The following is a 17,923-nucleotide window of genomic DNA, read 5'->3' as shown; positions in this document are numbered from 1 at the left end:
GTGCTGGCACTGGAGGGATGGGCTTGGCCTTAGTGCCTGCAGGGCTGCAGCAGCTCCTGGCCCTGATCCACACTGCTCCTTGCTAGGCTCCTGCCCAGCTGCCAGAGCTGGGACAGTGGGGACATGGGGAGCTGGTGCCGTGTGGCAAAGCTGGGACCTCCTGGCTCCAGTGCCCCGAGCTGCTGCTCCACAGGAGTTGGGGATTGCTTCTCTACCTTGCTTTTTGCCATCATGCTGGGGCTCACATTGAATTGGAGGAAAGGGGTGCTCCTGCTCTCCCACCAGCAGTCCCAAGGGCTTTAAAGAGCCAGGGGGGCCTGCACATGGCAGAGACTGTAGAAATAATACAAAGCTGGACAGGCACAATGTTCTTTATTCCGTGTCAAATGCAGGGCTATAACTGTGCGTATTCCAGTACAGACCTGCCCAAGGCTGTGGGAACACAAGTAACCTGAGAGCCTGCTGGCCATAATGATAACAAGGTGGTGATAACAAGAGCACCTAACTGCCCTGGGAAGCTCATGTGTACTGCACAGTCTGTGTGTGGCCTCTAGAACACCTCCCATCCTGCGATCTCCTGGGAGACTCGGGGGTGTCCTCTCAGAGAGGTGCACTGTCCTGGCACTTGCACAACAGCAGCCCAGAGGCCAATCTCAATGGGCTCAAGTGTTCACAGTAAATCTCTGACCCAGCACTGTGCTCCCTACAGCATGACTGAGCCCAAAGCCCTCCCAGAGCCAAGACCGGTCAGAGGGTGTGGAGGTTGTGCATTTCCTCACAAGTGGGCTCAGGATTTAAAGAGGGCTGGTTATGGCATGTTCAGCCTGAGAGAATGAGGCTTCCCTGGGCAATGGGTGTCCTCTAGTGGATCAGCATTACTGGAAATAGACTGTAGTGTTGTTACAAGTTGCAGTGTAGAACCTTTCTCCAGCTGCCAGCCCGATTTCCCAGGGAACACAGAGCCTGTCAGTACAATTATCCTGACCTCTGGTAAGAGACTCCACTATCTATGAGGCATCTGGAAACAATCCCTCTGGTTTAAAAGGTGCCCTTGGCTCTCAGAAGCACTTGTCACCTCTAGTCTGACTCACCTGAGCAGGCCACCAGGGAGACAGACAGGGTGGTCCCTAGAGCAGTTCCCTTGGATTAAATCCATAAGGTGTTCCCCATTGCCCAGACTGCAATCCTCTTGGCACGTGCAGGTGTGTCAGGCTGTGGGATGCTGACAAGGAGCTCACAACTGCTGCTCCAGGAACACCTCGCTGAATGAAGATCATGGCTGCATGGGTGGGAGTGTGAGGGCTGGGAGCTGCATGTCTCACAGGGATCCTACCACTCCAGCTTCAAAGCAGAGAGCAGCCCCTGCACTTGGAGCAGGACAAGGTTTTGATTCCCAGCTTGTCGCTCCCTCCCAGGGCAGCCCCAAGGGCTCTGGGCAGGGCTGGGACAGTTCCACCACCAGACACTTCCCCAACACCATCCAGCTGTGAGGAGAAGTGGGAAGCATCCAGCACAGAGCTGGGGGCTGCAAGGGGAGGGAACAGCAGCTGCTCCTGCACGGGCTGGGAATGGCATTCTGCCTTCATTCACCTTCCTGCAAAGGCAAAGGCTCACAGAGACACTTCAATATAAAATTAGTAACAAGATGTAACACACTTATTTTTAACAACGTGACCTTCATCAAGCGCAGAACGTTTTTTTGCTTAATTTTTTTCCAGAATGAAATCCAAGTCAATCATGAAATGCCAGGAGAAGACGTTAATTCTTTATTAATAAATAGATTTAGAAAGGCTTAGCAAGACAGGATTAATGGATTTGATGGTCAGAGGGGACTGCTGTAATCTTCCAGTCTGACCTGCTGCAGAGCATAGGTCTGGATTCCCGCAGCCCACCAATGCAGGCAGCTGCACAGGGGCTTATCTGTTAATCCACACCATGGAGTCTCTGAAAAGTCACTACATTCTGGTCCAAGGGCCAGTCTCCCTGAACACCACGCGCTCTTGTTCCCAGTTTCATTCTGACTTCCCCTTTACAGCCCTCAGGCTGGGTCAGCTGAAGCTCTTTAAATAGGATTCTTTAAATACTGTGTTGCAAAGGATTAGTGACCCTTACTCATGACTGCTTGATTTTACAGTATGAAAGTAATAATGGGCTTGATTATAAACTTAGTAACTCCCCAAACCGTGTGGAATTAATTCACGCCTGAAATGATTTCAAGTCTACATTTGGGTAACAAATGTAACAAAGTCCAAATGCTGCACAAAGGTACAAACCCAGCAAATCCAGGGAGAGCACCTCAGCTGTCCCTGCTCCTCCAGGGCTGCTGTAGTGTGCAGACACTGAGCTACTCCATACACAACAGTAAACCAGAGCCAGCTCTGAAGTGCCAGTGTTTTTCAGGAACAAATGAGAAGGTGGTTTCCCAGGGCATGTCATATGTCTGCGCTCAGCTCTGCACACTGCTTGTCTGAAATGTGGGTAGCTAAGGAATCTATGATGTCAAGGAGGAGGAGCTGACTGAGCGAGCGGAGATTTGGCAACTTGGAGACCTTCAAGGAAAACAAAACAGAAAAAACAGGAAAAAATTAAAACCCTCCCCAAATCAGCTCACGTATTACCCTTTTACCCTTGGCACCCCGTAGCAAGTCTGGTGGGGCACAGATGGTGCAAGATCCCAGCTGTGGGGCTGGGCTGCAGGAAACAGACCACAGGGCTTAGAACCAACTTCAGAGTGCTGGGAGTGGACAGCAGCAGGAACCTGCCCCCAGAGCTGCCCCTGTGGGTACTGACAGCCCCACTGCTACAAGACACTGACTGAGCACTCTCCTAAGAGCCATGCTGACCAGCACAGCCTGAGCTCTGAGATCTGTGGTTTTGCACAGAAAATGTGACTCAGGGCTTGATCCCTTTGCTGTTGTGCTCCTGAGGAAAAGCTCTTCTCAGTATCCATGCTGGTTCTGCTGGCATTCTTCCTGCAGTCAAAGCAGGTCACTGGAGCCCTTGCCAACAAAAACCTCCACCACATCACATAGATGAGAATCTACAACAAACTTCATGCTTTTGGACTGTTCAGAAGCTCAACTGTTAGCAAAAAGAGCTCTACACATTCCTTCTTTCTCCTCAACCTCATGGTAAGGAGCCAGTAATCCCTCTGCTTAGAGGCACTACCACACAGCCTCCAGGCAGACTGTGCCCAAGCACTCACCCTCCTTACCTGAACTGACATGATCACCTCGCTCTAGGGAGCTGCACTGGGATAAAGAATAAAGATGTCCTGAGCAACCTCTGAAGGCCAGGAGGGAAGTGGCTGAGGATGCTTTCAGGAAGAGCTCAGGACATGCTTGTAGCAATATCCCCAGTCTATGGATCTGCCAGGACTGGGAGGGAGAGAGACCCCCTTAGTACTGGTGGGATCCTGCCCCCACCCAAGGCACGCACTGCAGAACAGATCAGGGTGTCACATGTCACAGCAGCAGGTTTATTAGGGCTTTTGCACAACACTGACACACAAGAGCCTGAAAACACATTGCCCAAAGCAGTGAACCTCTGGGAAACAGCTCTTCAGTGATGCTCCTGCTGTGGGGAAAGCTCCTTAACAGCCCAAATCCAGAACAGCGTTAAGTAACTGGAAGAACAGGAGACCCCACAGCCAGGGACCCAGGCTGCCTGAGCTCCGGTGACCCACAGGGCTTGTGCCCGAGAACAAATCCCCCTCAGAGCTCGCGGCTGGCCCAGGAGCAGAGCAGAGAGTGTCCGTGCCCAGCCACACTGAGTCACCCAGCCCAGGCCAAGAATCACACACTGAGGCCTCTCAGGCCAAGGGAAAACATTGCATAATTGAGATTTCTCTGTGCACATCTGCTTGACAGTCTTCCAGCCACGTTTTGATGAACACTGTTCTACCAGTCAACAGTTTAAATATAAAACATTTCCCCACATCCTGGTGAGGAAGTACAGCTGAGGAACGCCCTCCAGCTCCCACTGCTGCCTCCCAGCGTTGTAATGTCCATTTCCCCCTGTATGTTCTGGGGAGAATCCCACCTCTTTGTCTTCCTGTGGCCTTCACTGGGAAGTGATACTGTGATATTTCAGCCCTCAGTGGCTGAAAGGCACTGACCCCAACCCCAGGGATGTCCTGTACATGTCCTGTCCTGGCCAGTGGGACCATTCCCCATCCCTGCTGAACTGGGCTGCTCCACAGGACTCATGGGGCCAGAAGAAAACAGACAGGATGAATGAAGGCAGGGGCTGCAACCTCACGCTGTGAACTCTCCTCTGGGAGTGATTTCTGGATGCTGGCTCCACTCTCAATGCTTTTTATGCAATTTCAGTTCTTTCTGAATGTAAAATGCGTCATGCTCCAGCAACTTTGGCATTCAATGAAGAGCCTGAACACCATCCTGTCTCCTCTCCAGACACTAATGGGACATAGCAGTGCTCTTCTTCCCCAGGAGGATTGTGAGTTTAAATATACAAAGGAGAGTGAGCTACTTGAATATTAACTAGGGAATTATTATCAGTATGTGTGTAGCATCCAGAAATCCCAATTCCTATGATTTATCTACCTATTTCAGCAATGCTAATAAGCTGAGCAACGAACTGATGACATGCTGGGGAACTCTCATGGAGGGATCACATCTCATAGGAACAATTAAATGACAATATCCTTATTCTTTCAAGTGAGGACAGGAGTATCAGCACATAGGGCTCTTGACCTTTCCTGCCATGAATACATAATCCCATCAAAACAGACCCACAGAATTTTTAAGATTGGAAAGGACCTCTAAGACCACAGAGTCCAACTGCTGAACATGGAAATCACAGAGAGCCCAACCAGGACATGGTAATTTGCTTTAGAGCACATGATAATACAACATGTATGACAGAGAATACTTCAAGGGGAGTATGAAGAGCACATTGATAACTGCTAGTGAGGGAGAGATTTGTGCCCTCAATATACAACAAACTTACCCTGCTATACACACATCAACCCAACCAGGGCATGGCACAAAATCAACAGCTGGAACAACTGGAAATTGAAGCAATTTTGGGTAACTTCTCCTTGGAAGGGCTTCACACTTCTAGACTAGCTTGTTCTAGTCTTTAATTTACTTTAGTGTGAGAAATGTGCCTAGCAGTCCTGTCAGTGAGTGTCAGTAACATGCAGCCAGCTCTCAGCTGTCTCACATGAGGAAGAATTAAACTGATTTCTACAGGAACGTGTCTTTAACCAAGGCAGTGACAGAGGACAGCAGCTCCCAAAAGCCACAGAAAAGATGCAACCAACCTTGGTGAACTGGTGAACGATGATGTGCAGGCAGTGCCTCTTCATGTCCAGGGCCTGGGTCTTGTCAGCTGCCTCTAAAATCTAGAGCAGGAGCAAAAATGTGATTTCCTGTCTGCACAGCTCAGATGCACAAACAGTCCTGACCCAGAGCAGGTAACTCCTCTTAGCTAGGGAACACCTCCACTTTGCATTACAAACTGAATATTTTCTGAACTATTTAAAAATAAGCCTTGCATTTAAAATGTATGGAGTCCTCAAGTGCTAATCAGCAGGACTTCTGCTTGTGCTGCAGCAGTTCAGGCTGCCTGCCTGGGAGCCAGCATTGGCTTTCTTACCAGAAAATATCTTTTGCTAGCTCAAACTCCACTGCAAGATCCTGTCAGCAGGATTGATAAAACAAGACTGAAGTCTGTCACCTGCAGACTACCATTTGCCCTGGAACAAATGCCAAAAAGGGTTTACAGTTGAGTGCTGAGTGTGGTCATCTTAAAAAGACCTCAGTTCTGTAATGGGGGAGGAGAGCTCAGGAGGAGCCAGGTGAGCAGTACCTGCTGAGCAGCACCTTCCTCCAGCACAGGAACAGAAGTGACACAGTATCAGGTAAGGAACAACGCTGCTGAAGGCTGGGCTCCCACACATGCCATCACATAGGGTCACTGTCACTGGAAGGGCAGTCTCAGTGACCTGGCACTGGGGGTACCCACTTGACCAGCCCCCTTGGCTTTCCTCTAAGTGACTAACTGAAGTGCTTGGGGACAATTACCTGGAGCACATTCTCCACTGTGACATTCATTTCCAGGTTCTGCTTACAGTAGGCCTGGAGCCTGTTGTTGGAGAAGCCATAATAGTAAGGTGCTGCAAAGAGGTATCTGTTCATTCCATTGAGGAACAAACCAGAAGCAAAGGCAGGAGTGCTGATGGCAAAAATCCCTGTGAAGAGTGGGAGTGCAGAGCCTGCTGGTGCCCCCCAACAGACCACCCTCCCAGGCTGTGCCAGGCAACCCGACGCAAAAGGAAGGTGACCTGCTGGGCATGCACTCAGACAGATCCTCCAATTCCTTGGAATCTAAGGATACAGGGAGTCCTCAGGAGGCATGTTCACTTCTCCATAGTAGATGTATCTAAGCATGGACTCGAATGCTTGCTTGCTGGGAACCATTTCACCTATAGAAATGTTCACTTGCCCATCTTCTGGCATGAAGGAACGGAACATGGCTTCAAAGTAACTGGAAAGGGAAATAAAACTGATATAACACATTCTGCAGACAGATGGTTTAACCCAGTATTGTTCAAAGGCTGCTATTCAGAACTGCAGCTTCCAAAGGAACAAATTCAGGTGACAACCTGGGCAAAAACACTGCTCATTTATTTTTTCATGTATGTCTGCCAGTGAAAACTCCAAGTATAATCCCCTAATTACCATCAGAACTACCTGAAATTTGTCTGTTTCTTGAAAATTAGGACACATGGTGCTTTGATTTTTTCTCTAATTTGCATAAGACCCAGCAGAGAGCTTAAAGCATTATGAATTTCCTTGGTATCTACAGGCTGCCAATCATCAGGGCTGTTTTAAGAGCTGTGAAATGCTTCTGGTAAAATACCACAGTAACTAATAGTGAATATTGTTAGGGCTTTTTCTGGGAAAAAATTGTGATAGTATTTGAAATAGAAATTTTAAGTGAACATTTAATGTTTGGTGGAACACAAGGTGCAGGTCCACAGAACACACAAGTGCAGGACAAATCCACTTCACTCACGCCCTGAGGAGGGAGAACAGTCCCACCATCAGCAGGGTGGACTCCTTTCTCTGCATAAAGCATGAGAACACTCTACTCTCTGTCATGCACCATTTTTTGTTATGTTTATTCATAACCAGTCTTAAATATCAGAAAGTGAGAAAGAAAATCAAGCTCCACAGGATAAAATACGAATTGTTCACTGTCAGAAGGCTCCTTCTGACCTCAGTGGACATCTGTTGCTTTCCACTTCACTGAAACCACCTTGTGTTTTCCACCCTTTTTCCCTTCCTGTGATTTTACAGATGCTTTGTCTTGCAGTGCAGCTTCTCACACACCCTCTGCAGAATCTCTGCAATTCTAATTTCTTCCTATCTTTCCCTGCTGGGTATCAAATGGAAAAAAGAAAATTTAATCACTGCTGCTTAAAGGCTTATTACACTCATTGAGCAAAGCTGCATCTTAACACTTCATGCAGATTTAAGTTCCTCTCTGTCTCCTGAAGCAAGCCAGCTGAGCACAGAGTGCCCAGCCCTGCTCTGTCCTTCACACACACTCTTGGTACAGGGCTCACCTGGAGCGAGCTGCCAGGATGGCTTTGTGGGCTGGCCGTGGGTGCCCATCTAGGAGCAGGATGATATCACAGAATTCAGTCCCAGCTCCTTCCAGGTAAGCCTTCATGTCCTGAATTAAAGATGTTCCTGAAATTAAACATAATGAAATAAAGACATGATAGTTCCAGGTGATCAGGTACTATCCAACTAATACCTGGCCAAGCCAGAACTCCAGCCCCTCTTTCCTTTGGAACTCTCACTGTGAATTTAAGTCAAGTCCTTCCTCATAATCTTGGAGCAAAATGAGCTTCATCCTTCCCCACCACAGCAGATTCCCTACTGCCCCTCCCAGAACCAAACCTGTCAGCTCTGCTTTCTGCCACTGACAGTAAACTCCAGCTGTGGCCACACTGACAGGTGCTCTCTACAGATATGAAAGCTGATTTTTTCCCTCCCTTTGCACTATTTCCAACCACAAGGAATATAAAATTTTGTGTCTTAATAAAAAATCTTTCCCAAATCAGCAACAAAGGCTTCTTTTATCCAATATTTTAATCAGCCTTTTTAAATACACAACTGAGAAATAGAGCACATCCAAGTCTGCTCCAAACTCACTCATATTTTCAAAGTTCATCTTTCAGTTTTTAATGTTTGGGTCTCTCACACCATTCTAGCTCTGGATACAGAACTGGTTGTGCCACCTTCCCAGCCAGTGCACCTCACCCCTCTGGGACAAAGGCCAGCCAAAGCCTTTCTACTTAACCTTCCAGGACTAGCTTCATTCTCTTTCTCTTCAGTTCCCAATTATTTTTGTGCAGCACTCCACACCAACACTGCCAATGCCTCTGAACTTTGTGGCCTTAGAAAATTTCATTATTACATTCCTTGTATTGTGTGTCAGGATGTTAAATTGTTGAGTAAGACTAGTCCCAAATCAGCCCCTGATGAATTTCACAATAAAACTGTAAATCACATCTTTCTCTTCTCCTCTCTATCTCCTGTCCCTTCCACACAGGCATGCAGAGCAGTGCCTCATTCCCAAGATCCTCCTTCTTCCTCCTGCTCCTCCTTGGTGAACACCTTCAAGCAGGTTGTTTCTCTGCTCAGCTCTGTCACCCTTCAGCCACTTACAGTGACTGTCCACTCTGCTTTTTACAATCATTCTTTACACCTTCTGCTCCTTCTCTCATGTCTCTGAACAAGATCAGGATGGTTTATTGCAAGAACACAATCCCATGTACTTTGATGGAACACTGTTCTGATTGAACCTCACTGGGAAAAGAACTGTTGTGCTCTCAGTCCAGGAGAGAGTCTGAGCATTATCCCACCTGGGAACTGCTGGGCTGCAGAGGGCTGCTTCCCACATAGCTCCCCAGGCTAAAGAAGCCATTAGCAAAGCCAAACCAGCAGATGGAATGGCTCCATAAAGCAGGAAGGTTACCGATGTCGAGCGGCTGGTCAGAGTGGGTTCGGACAGGAGGCTGCTGCTTCCTCCGGACAATCTCCACAATGAGGGATGAAGAAAGATGCTCAAACTCCTTCATCATTATGACTTGATTAAAATGGGATTCCTTCACCACAAAGTTCAGGCAATGTTCCTTAAAAATACACCGATATTAATTAAGAAATTTGTGGTTTATTGTTTGAAGTCATCTTAGAGCATCCCAGAAATCTCACATGTTGCATATGCCATCAACCATCCTTTCCTTTGAACCTCCACATGGATCCTGCAGCTGGAACTATCCAACACTGATATCCTTATCCTTCCTAAATGACCATTTAGGCTCCTCCTTGAACAGAAAATTCAGGACAATCTAAGCATCTAGAAAAATTTGACTAGGAATATTAACAAGGAAGAGATTAACTGTCCATTGAGCTGCTCCAAGGCTTTCTAAAACAGGAATCTCAGGAGATACTGAAAACTTCACAGAGATAATGAAGATTAGTTGCTACCTCATAATAACTTTTAACATAATTAGGCATCAAAAGTTAATTAAAAGGGTGAAGAGATCTTAACTCTCAACACCCTCCATCGAGAGTCCAAAGAGCTTACAGGATTCCTTGGGTGGGTTTTGCCTGAACCTTTTCCATAAATGCAGCAAACAGTTCAAGAGCTCTGGAAGGTCTTGTGGAATAAACTTCTTAAAAATCAGTGTGGTGAAAAGGTGAAAAATGAACCAGACCTAATGCTAAACAGTTAGAGACCAAACAAGGGCACTTTATTTCCCAGTATGAACCAAGGCTTCCCCTCATTCCACTTTTATAAGCAATAAATACAATCCACACCAGCTCACCATAAGGTGTGTATAAGTTCACCTAAAGAATCATTACTACTGTCTGTTTCTGGCAGTATTCCACCTGGGATCCAAAGGTATCTGTCAGGACTCACCTGTGAAACATTTTAAATCATGACTGGGATGCCAGAAGGAACAGTTTTCGACAGAGGACCCACCCATGAGGACTAATGAGCAGCTGAGCAGACAGGATGAGACCCAGCTCAGGGTGATCCTGCCTGACTGGAGCCATGTGCAAGAGCCCCTGTCACTCCACAGGCAGCCAGGGCAGGTGGGGGCACCAGATCCACCAGTACTTGAGCTTCTGGGCCAATGATGGCACCATGCGCCAAAGGCTGTGCTGGCATTTACACACTTGCTGCTGGCCCTGCTGCTTCCTCCTGGAGGCAGCTCCTCTCCCAAACCCAGTGCACACAGTTCTGAGGAAGTGCTGGTGCATACTGGTTTCTGCAGCCCCACTGTGCCTGCAGCCCCCAGCGATACGGTCACTGGAGTGCACAGGCTGAGCATCACCAGCAAGTACTGCACAGTCCTGCTCTGGGACTAGGGGCAGGAGCTGCTTCCCTGCAGGTTCAGCAGAAGTGGCTCTGGGCATTGCTCTGGGATCAGCACAGCCAGCACCTCTTGGGCTGCAGCCAGGGATCAACTCCACCCTGATTGTGACCAAACACCCAAAAGCCTCTCACCCACCACAAAGACAGAGAATCACTGGCACATCTTGTTGTTCAGTGCAAAGGCCTGAGAACAGAGTTCAGTTTTCCCATCTAGAAAATGAAAGAATCTATCTGCAGTGTCAGTATATATAACACAGCAAGACCAGGAAATGCACTGGTTCCATCTTGCTGCAGCAAGAGTGAACTGATGAAGAGCCAAAGTCACTCTGTCCTTGACATTCTGCAAAGCAGATATGCAAAAATATTGAGCATGTATTGAAAAAGCCCACATAATATCACAAGCCACTGTAGGACAGACCATGCTAAATATATTCAAGCAACTGTAATTAAAGGAATGATGAATTTGCAAAAGCTGATACCTTTGGCCAAATGTTAATTATGTAACTTTTTTTTTAATTTGTTATCAGTTACTTTGTATGCAAAATGTGATTACCTTTAGCTGATCCAGCTGAAGCTTGTTAGCATTCTCACACACAATGAGCACATTCTGCAGATCTACAGATGCTTCGATATACTGAAGGCAGAGCTGTTCCAGCCGAGAGAGCTTGAAGTTTAAGGCCAGCTTGTACACATCCATAATGAGTAACACATCCTGCACATGACCTGAAATTGCAAGAGGGAAAACTGCTGGAGAGCCCACAAAACAAAGAGAAGAATCCTTCTGAAAGTATTTTTTATATCAACTGGGGCAATCAGAATAGTAGAACAGGCAGTGGCTGGAGTATTTTTTATAGAGAAAAGAATTCCATTCCTGGTTAGATAAAATCTGAATCAATACTAGAAGAGGAGGTTCAAATTTGAAGCATGCAAAAGACAAAGATTTTGTGACAATCTGGATCACAATTTTTTGAAACCTTCCAAGGAAAGAGAAGAGATTCTCCAAAATCCCTGACAAGGTCCAGAGCTTGCAGCCCAATTTCTCACAGTGCCCAGCTGCCAACAGCCCTGCCAGACTCCTTGGGTTTTACACAGTATGAACAATCAGCTCCCTGATCCTGACAGACCCTGATGAAGGTACTCTGTGCTTTCACTCTGTGCTTCAGCCTGCACAGACCCACAGCTGGTCTGCAGGAGCTGAAGTGAAGAGGGCAGAGGAGACCCTTGTAGGCCACTGCAATGGGGCTACTGGGACACCAACTCAAGGAATAATCCCCCATGGCCTTTGCTTTCCTCACAGGAGATCTCTGCCCATCTGCTCTAACTACTTTTTAATAGAGAAAAGCCCTCTCACATGTCACGTGCCTTCTCTGTGTCTAATTGGAAAATCCCATTTGATGAGCATGCCCAATTCCATTAGCTCAGCCTCTGGATGGCTCCCCAGGGTGCTGCTCTGTGAGCTGAGAGGAGCAACTAGGAATACAAATGGGCAGGGTAGGGCCCATGGAGGATCCCAGCAGAAGGGGGAGCACCAGGGAGAACCCCTCATGGGCTGGGGAAGAGGGGCAGGCTGCCTGGGAAGCCTGTAACAATGGGAAGAGCTCAGGGGTCCAAGCCTTCCCTTGGCCTGAGCCTGTCCCAAGGTGAGGGTACCGAGGATCAGTGAATGGCTGGGAGTGGGATCTGGCAATGTCAGCAGAATCCAGGGAGCAGTTCCCTCACCCCCAGTCAGTGGGATCATTCTCAGGCAGGGAAAGCCTTGGCACAAATGGACACGTATCACTTTTTTCTTGAGAATTATCTTTGCAGAAAGCAAAGCTCTTGGAGAGAAGCTGAAGCGAAGTTCAGTGCTAGGACAGCTGCACCTCACTGTATTTCACCACACCCACAGCTCCAGCTTCCCCAGCCCCAGCAGCTGGAGTTCCTCGCTGTATCCAGTGGTACCCAGCCTTCCTCCCATTGCCCCACAGCCCTCACCACTCACACAGCCAGGAGCTGGATTCCCTGTGTGGAAGTTGCAAGATCTCTGGCTGTTACTTCCCCACCCACAAGTGTTTTTAACTCAGAGAACTTCAATGAATGCACCAAAAGGATTTTTCCTTTCTTGAGGCATTCCTTCAGATTGGATTTCTAATAGGTGATAAATACTGGCTTGCACACCTTTCTGTGTGGGCTCAGTTTAAAATGGATCAAAACAATACCAGAAAAAGGAAATAAGCCAAGCCAGGATAAGATACGTGGTCCTTCCAAACAGGATGCTGTGATGTTCAAAATACCACAACATTTTTGTTTGTTTGGGGTTTTTCACACCTTTGGAATGATCAATAACTTGATCTTCCTTGATATTTGAAAATAATTAGGGGAATTAGGGGGGGAAAAAGCATAGTTAGTACTCTCTGATAAAAATCTGCTTTTTGTTCAATCTCAGGTTAGTAATTAAGTGCTCAGCACAGGACTGATCACCTGCAAATGCTGGATCCTGCTGTTTCTGAACACGTTTGCCCCCCTCCCCTCCCTAGTGCCAGTGTTACTTCACGCTGCTGCCCTACCTTTGCGGGGATACTTGATCTTATCTGTGTACAGGAACTGCATGAGCACCTCAAAGGGCTGGGCCTCGGCCTCTCGGATGGGCACTTCCAGCAGCGGCTGCAGTCGGCACAGCTTGACATTCCCACCAATCCCGTCCTTCTGGCATGTGGTGTGTCCCTCCTCTTCAATGTCTTGCTTTGATTTCTAATGAAACAGAAAAACCACCCAAACATGGCACAAGCCTGTGCCAGTTCACACAGGTTACCACCAAACCAGAGGATCCTTCTCCTTACTCCACATTCTTCAAGACCCAGGATCTCTTTAGCTTCAGGATTATCTTGAAGATAACAAAGAATTCATGTCTTAGACTTACTGTTCCATATCCTGGGACACACATGGATGAGAACACAAGTAGGCTCCTGGATACAGGTCAGAAGCAGGACATCAGAGCAAGGGAGGAATGAACTGCACTGAACTCACATTTCTGCCCACAGCAGGGACAGCCTCCCTGCTGTGAAGGAGGGACAGGCAGGAGAAGATTCCACAAACCCTGCCTCAGGTCAGAAGCAGGACATCAGAGCAAGGGAGGAATGAACTGCACTGAACTCACATTTCTGCCCACAGCAGGGACAACCTCACTCTGTGAAGGAGATTCCACAAACCCTGCCTCGCAAATGCAGAGCACAAAGTGCTGCAGAGAAGCATTTTAAAGCACTCTGTTACTTCAAGTTTCACTTTAACAGCCTTTTCCCACAGCCTTCTCAGTGGCAGAACAATTAACTGGGAGGCAGTGAGGCATCCACATCTTACTGCAGATTGTGTGCTACTATCCCCCCAAAAGCCATTAAATGTTTGCTGCTGAAAAGCTGGAAGTTGTCAAAATTAATAGACAATGACTAGAGGCACCAGACTTTCACCTCTGGAAAAAGTAAAAAAATACCAAGGTTAAGGAACAGAGGCAGCTGAAACCCTAATAAGCATTGCCTTTCTTCCCTCTAATCTGTCTGATCTTGTGGGCCATCCCCATGACACAGCTCTTACCTCCCCCACAGGGAAGGGTACACACGCCTCTCTGGGGCATTCCACAAGATTAGACCTCAGACAGCTATGAGAGCTTCCAAGAACCACACTGTCAAATCCAGATAACTGGATTAACTCTGGCTCCTCCATGTTACACTTCTGATACACATCCAGTAGCCTTAGTTAATACTAATGATCTTCTTAATTTTACTTGCTCAAGAGCACCTTAGCATCAGACACTGCTCCTTCCTCCAGCTGTCTCAAAAGATACTACTTTTCTCCGACAACCTTATTCCCAAACCTGGGCAGAATAAGCCTTACCTTGCTACAAGGCCACTTTTCCAAAATACTCACCTGTTTCACCCTTTCCCTGGCCTGCATGATTTTCTTTTTCAGCCACTTGCAGCGAGCAGTGACGATCGCAGTGTGCCCTCGGACTCGCTCCTCCTTCTGCCAAAGGCAAAGGCAGAAATCACATTCAACTTCTACCCCCAAATCCCATGGTCATGGCAGATGGCAGAAGTCATAGAAACCTGGCCTGAACCCCAGGTTATGATACATTTCAAGTTAAAGGCAGCCTTACATCTGCTCTGCACATACAGATGAAATTCAACACCTATTTCCCCAAAGGCTAATGGCAAACACCATTTGGGAAGAGCCTGTGTCACATTCACTGAGTGGAAGCTGCTGTGTCACATGTAGTGCTTTTTATTCTTGCATCTGATTTTCTGTTTAATTTTCCTTTTCCAAAATAACAGTACGGTTTTTGCTATTGTTTGCCATAATTTATTTCACCTGTTGTTGAGGATCTGTTCTCTGAGCTTTGCAAAGCTTTTTCTAATTTTTTCTTTTTGCAAAAGGAATGAAGGTAAGTTCAAATTTCTCATGTTCATCTTCAGAAAACCTGTTCTCTGTTAAATGTTTTAACTGTTTGCATTACTAGAGAACCATTCCCCTGTACTGCTTTTTCTCATTCTCTTTTATTTCAGTAATTAAAAATGGCTCTTGAAATGATAATGGGTTTGCAAACACTGACCTGCCTTCCTAGGAGGCAACTGGGACCTGGGAGTACAGAGGTCACTGGTAAATTTTCACACTGCAACTGTGTATAACATGCTTCAATAAATTCAGGTTAAGTCAGTGACCCACAGATCTTCTCAGTTTAAAAGTTTCTTCTCCATTGCAGCTTTAAAAATTTATCTGGATCAGTGAAACTTACTAAACCAGGCAGACAGCTCACCAGTGATTCATTCCCAGGGTTTCTGGCACAACCACTGCACAATTTGCTTTTTCCCAGCAAACACACCACACACACAGTAACACCCCCATTGGCACCTCTCCAATAAATTCTACTCACCTCTCCCAAAACAAACTCCAAGTCACTGAACTGTCTGTTTTCCCACAGCCTTCCATAGTCTTCATGGAGAGTGCATTTAGGGTAACAAGAAAACTAAGAAAATAAAACCCCACAGAAGAGAGAATTAATTTCAGTGGCTATATAAACTTCAAATCTCACATCACTTTGAAGCAGAGGAGCCTGAGGTCAGATCCCCTCAGGGTCTGCAGCTCCCTCACAAGGGGCAGTGGAAGGACAGCATCAATCTCTGCTCACTGTGAGCAGGGACAGGACCCAGGGAGCAGCTGGAGCTGTGTCAGGGGAGATTTAGGCTGGATATCAGGAAAGGTTCTTCCCCCAGAGGGTGCTGGGCACTGCCCAGGCTCCCCAGGGAATGGGCACGGCCCCGAGGCTGCCAGAGCTCCAGGAGAGTTTGGACAGCACTGCCAGGGATGCCCAGGGTGGGATTGTTGGGGTGTCTGTGCAGGGCAGGGGTTGGACTGGATGGTCCCTGTGGGTCCCTTCCTGCTCAGGATATTCCTGATTCTATGATTCTATAACCAAAAGTGCCAAGGTTACATCTACTATCACCAGATTTTGTTATTAACTCAGCCTCAGTGTAGCACATAAAGTAGAATGTCACAGGCAAACCAAACACAGGCAAGGGCTTCCCCCATGGTGAGGTTAAGGACAGATAACACAGTGTAACACGGAAGAACTGTGTCTCATCACAGCTTCCAGATATGAGGATTCAGAGGCTGGGACTCCACCTGCTCTCAGGACTTGTCTGAGGGTGCCACGCAATAAAAATAAACTTGACTGTATATGGGATTTAATCTAGTGGGAGTATCCTGAATTTAAAAATTTCAATTCCCATAGCTATGTCAGATGGGAGTGGGAGAGCTGCATGGAGATAAAACTGCAATACAAAACACTCTGCCCCAGAGCCCTGAACAGGACAGCACATGAAGAGGAACAGCCAATTTAATTAATTAAATAGCACATCCCATCTGCTACACTTTCCAATGATTTGTCAAAATTGTCATAATCTCTGTAGGACTTCAGAAGGCACCAGAGGCCTTGGCCTTACTAAAATGTATGTCCAAATAACATTTCTCAAAAGATTTTAAAGACACACATTGACCTTTGAAAGCTGAATCTGAAATACAGAGGCTGCCTGTAAGAAGGACATGGACTAAACGCTCATGGTGGAGCTCATGGGGAACTAAACCAGACACTCCACAGAGAGGACTCATGTGGAACTGGTGTGGAAGTGAGTATGTTTATCAGCAAATTACCTGGAACCTGTACATCTCTCCACTTCTGATGTTATTGTCCACAGTGCCACCAAAGATGTACATAGCATCTGAGATAACCGCTGCTGCATGGAAGAGTCTCCCACTGGGTAACTGGGGAAAGAAAACAGGAATAAACAGAAAGAAAAGGACAAAAAAGGCAAGGTAATAAATAAAAGCCTGTTCTTCTGCCAAGAAAAAGGATCTGCTATTAAGAGACCAACAGTGAAAAGGGAAAATCACAGAATATCTGAATTGGAAGGAACACACAAGGATCACTGAGTCCAACTGTCAAGTGACTGGTCCATACGGGAATCGAACCCGCAAGCTCGGCATTACGAGGACCAGGCTCTGAGCAAAGCAGCGCAGCCTGGGGTCACACACACACACACACACACACACACACACACACACACACACACACACACACATACACATAAACACACACAGACACACACTCAGACACATAAACACACACTCACAGACACACTCAGACACATAAACACACACTCACAGACACACTCAGACACATAAACACACACTCACAGACACACTCAGACACATAAACACACACACAAACACACACACATAAACACACACACATACACACACATAAACACACACACACAAACAGACACATAAACACACACACACTCACACACACACACACACATAAACACACACCCACTCAAACAGACACATAAATACACACACACTCAGACACCTAAACACACACTCACAGACACACACTCAGACACATAAACACACACACACTCACACACACACACACACACAAACACATACACACACTCACACACACACACACACACAAACACATACACACACTCACACACACTCAAACACACACACTCACATAGACACATTCACACACCCCCACACATGCAGACACACACACTCACACACTTGCATCCTACAACTGACATTTGCTGTACCTCAGGATTGTTTCCTAGCATGTCTAGAACATATTGTCCACTCACATTTAAGAACACCCATTCACTGCACCTTCTAATCATAGTGGTACCTACACAGGTCTCCCCATCATGGCAGTTACAAAATGTACCATTTACAAAATGAAAGCCAATGTAATTTTCCACATAAAACCCACACATACTTCTAGAAATAAGCAGATTCTGCATATGTGATCACTGTGCTTATTCCAAATGCTGTCAGGAACTTGACAGGTGAATGATCATCTACCTCAGCAGGACTGAGCCCCAGTCCTGTGAGTGCCCACCTCCCCCAGAGCCTGAAGGCCTGAACCATCTGGCTAAGGCCCCAGGAATGTCCATTGCCCAACAGC

The 17,923-nt window shown here is 46.9% G+C and overlaps 1 protein-coding gene across 1 annotated transcript in view; it reads right to left on the bottom strand.

Moving 5' to 3' along the window:
• Positions 1 to 1,635: 1,635 nt before the first annotated feature.
• LZTR1 (leucine zipper like transcription regulator 1) overlaps positions 1,636 to 17,923 on the bottom strand; it is a 35,727-nt gene continuing 19,439 nt past the window's right edge. Inside the window, exons 10-20 of the mRNA XM_041422574.1 lie at positions 16,606 to 16,716; positions 15,329 to 15,421; positions 14,326 to 14,421; positions 12,972 to 13,155; positions 10,979 to 11,148; positions 9,019 to 9,175; positions 7,598 to 7,724; positions 6,364 to 6,513; positions 6,051 to 6,156; positions 5,288 to 5,368; positions 1,636 to 2,549 (exon numbers count right to left, since the gene is read on the bottom strand). Coding sequence (XP_041278508.1) covers positions 2,433 to 2,549; positions 5,288 to 5,368; positions 6,051 to 6,156; positions 6,364 to 6,513; positions 7,598 to 7,724; positions 9,019 to 9,175; positions 10,979 to 11,148; positions 12,972 to 13,155; positions 14,326 to 14,421; positions 15,329 to 15,421; positions 16,606 to 16,716 — 1,392 coding nt within the window. The 3' untranslated portion in view covers positions 1,636 to 2,432. The remainder of the gene's footprint in view (positions 2,550 to 5,287; positions 5,369 to 6,050; positions 6,157 to 6,363; positions 6,514 to 7,597; positions 7,725 to 9,018; positions 9,176 to 10,978; positions 11,149 to 12,971; positions 13,156 to 14,325; positions 14,422 to 15,328; positions 15,422 to 16,605; positions 16,717 to 17,923) is intronic.

The sequence above is a fragment of the Onychostruthus taczanowskii genome, unplaced genomic scaffold (genome assembly GCF_017590055.1).
Source record: "Onychostruthus taczanowskii isolate IOZ18803 unplaced genomic scaffold, ASM1759005v1 scaffold74, whole genome shotgun sequence".
NCBI lineage: Eukaryota > Metazoa > Chordata > Aves > Passeriformes > Passeridae > Onychostruthus > Onychostruthus taczanowskii.
Note: the sequence above shows the minus strand (reverse complement) of the source record. Positions and strands in the feature narration are given on the sequence as shown.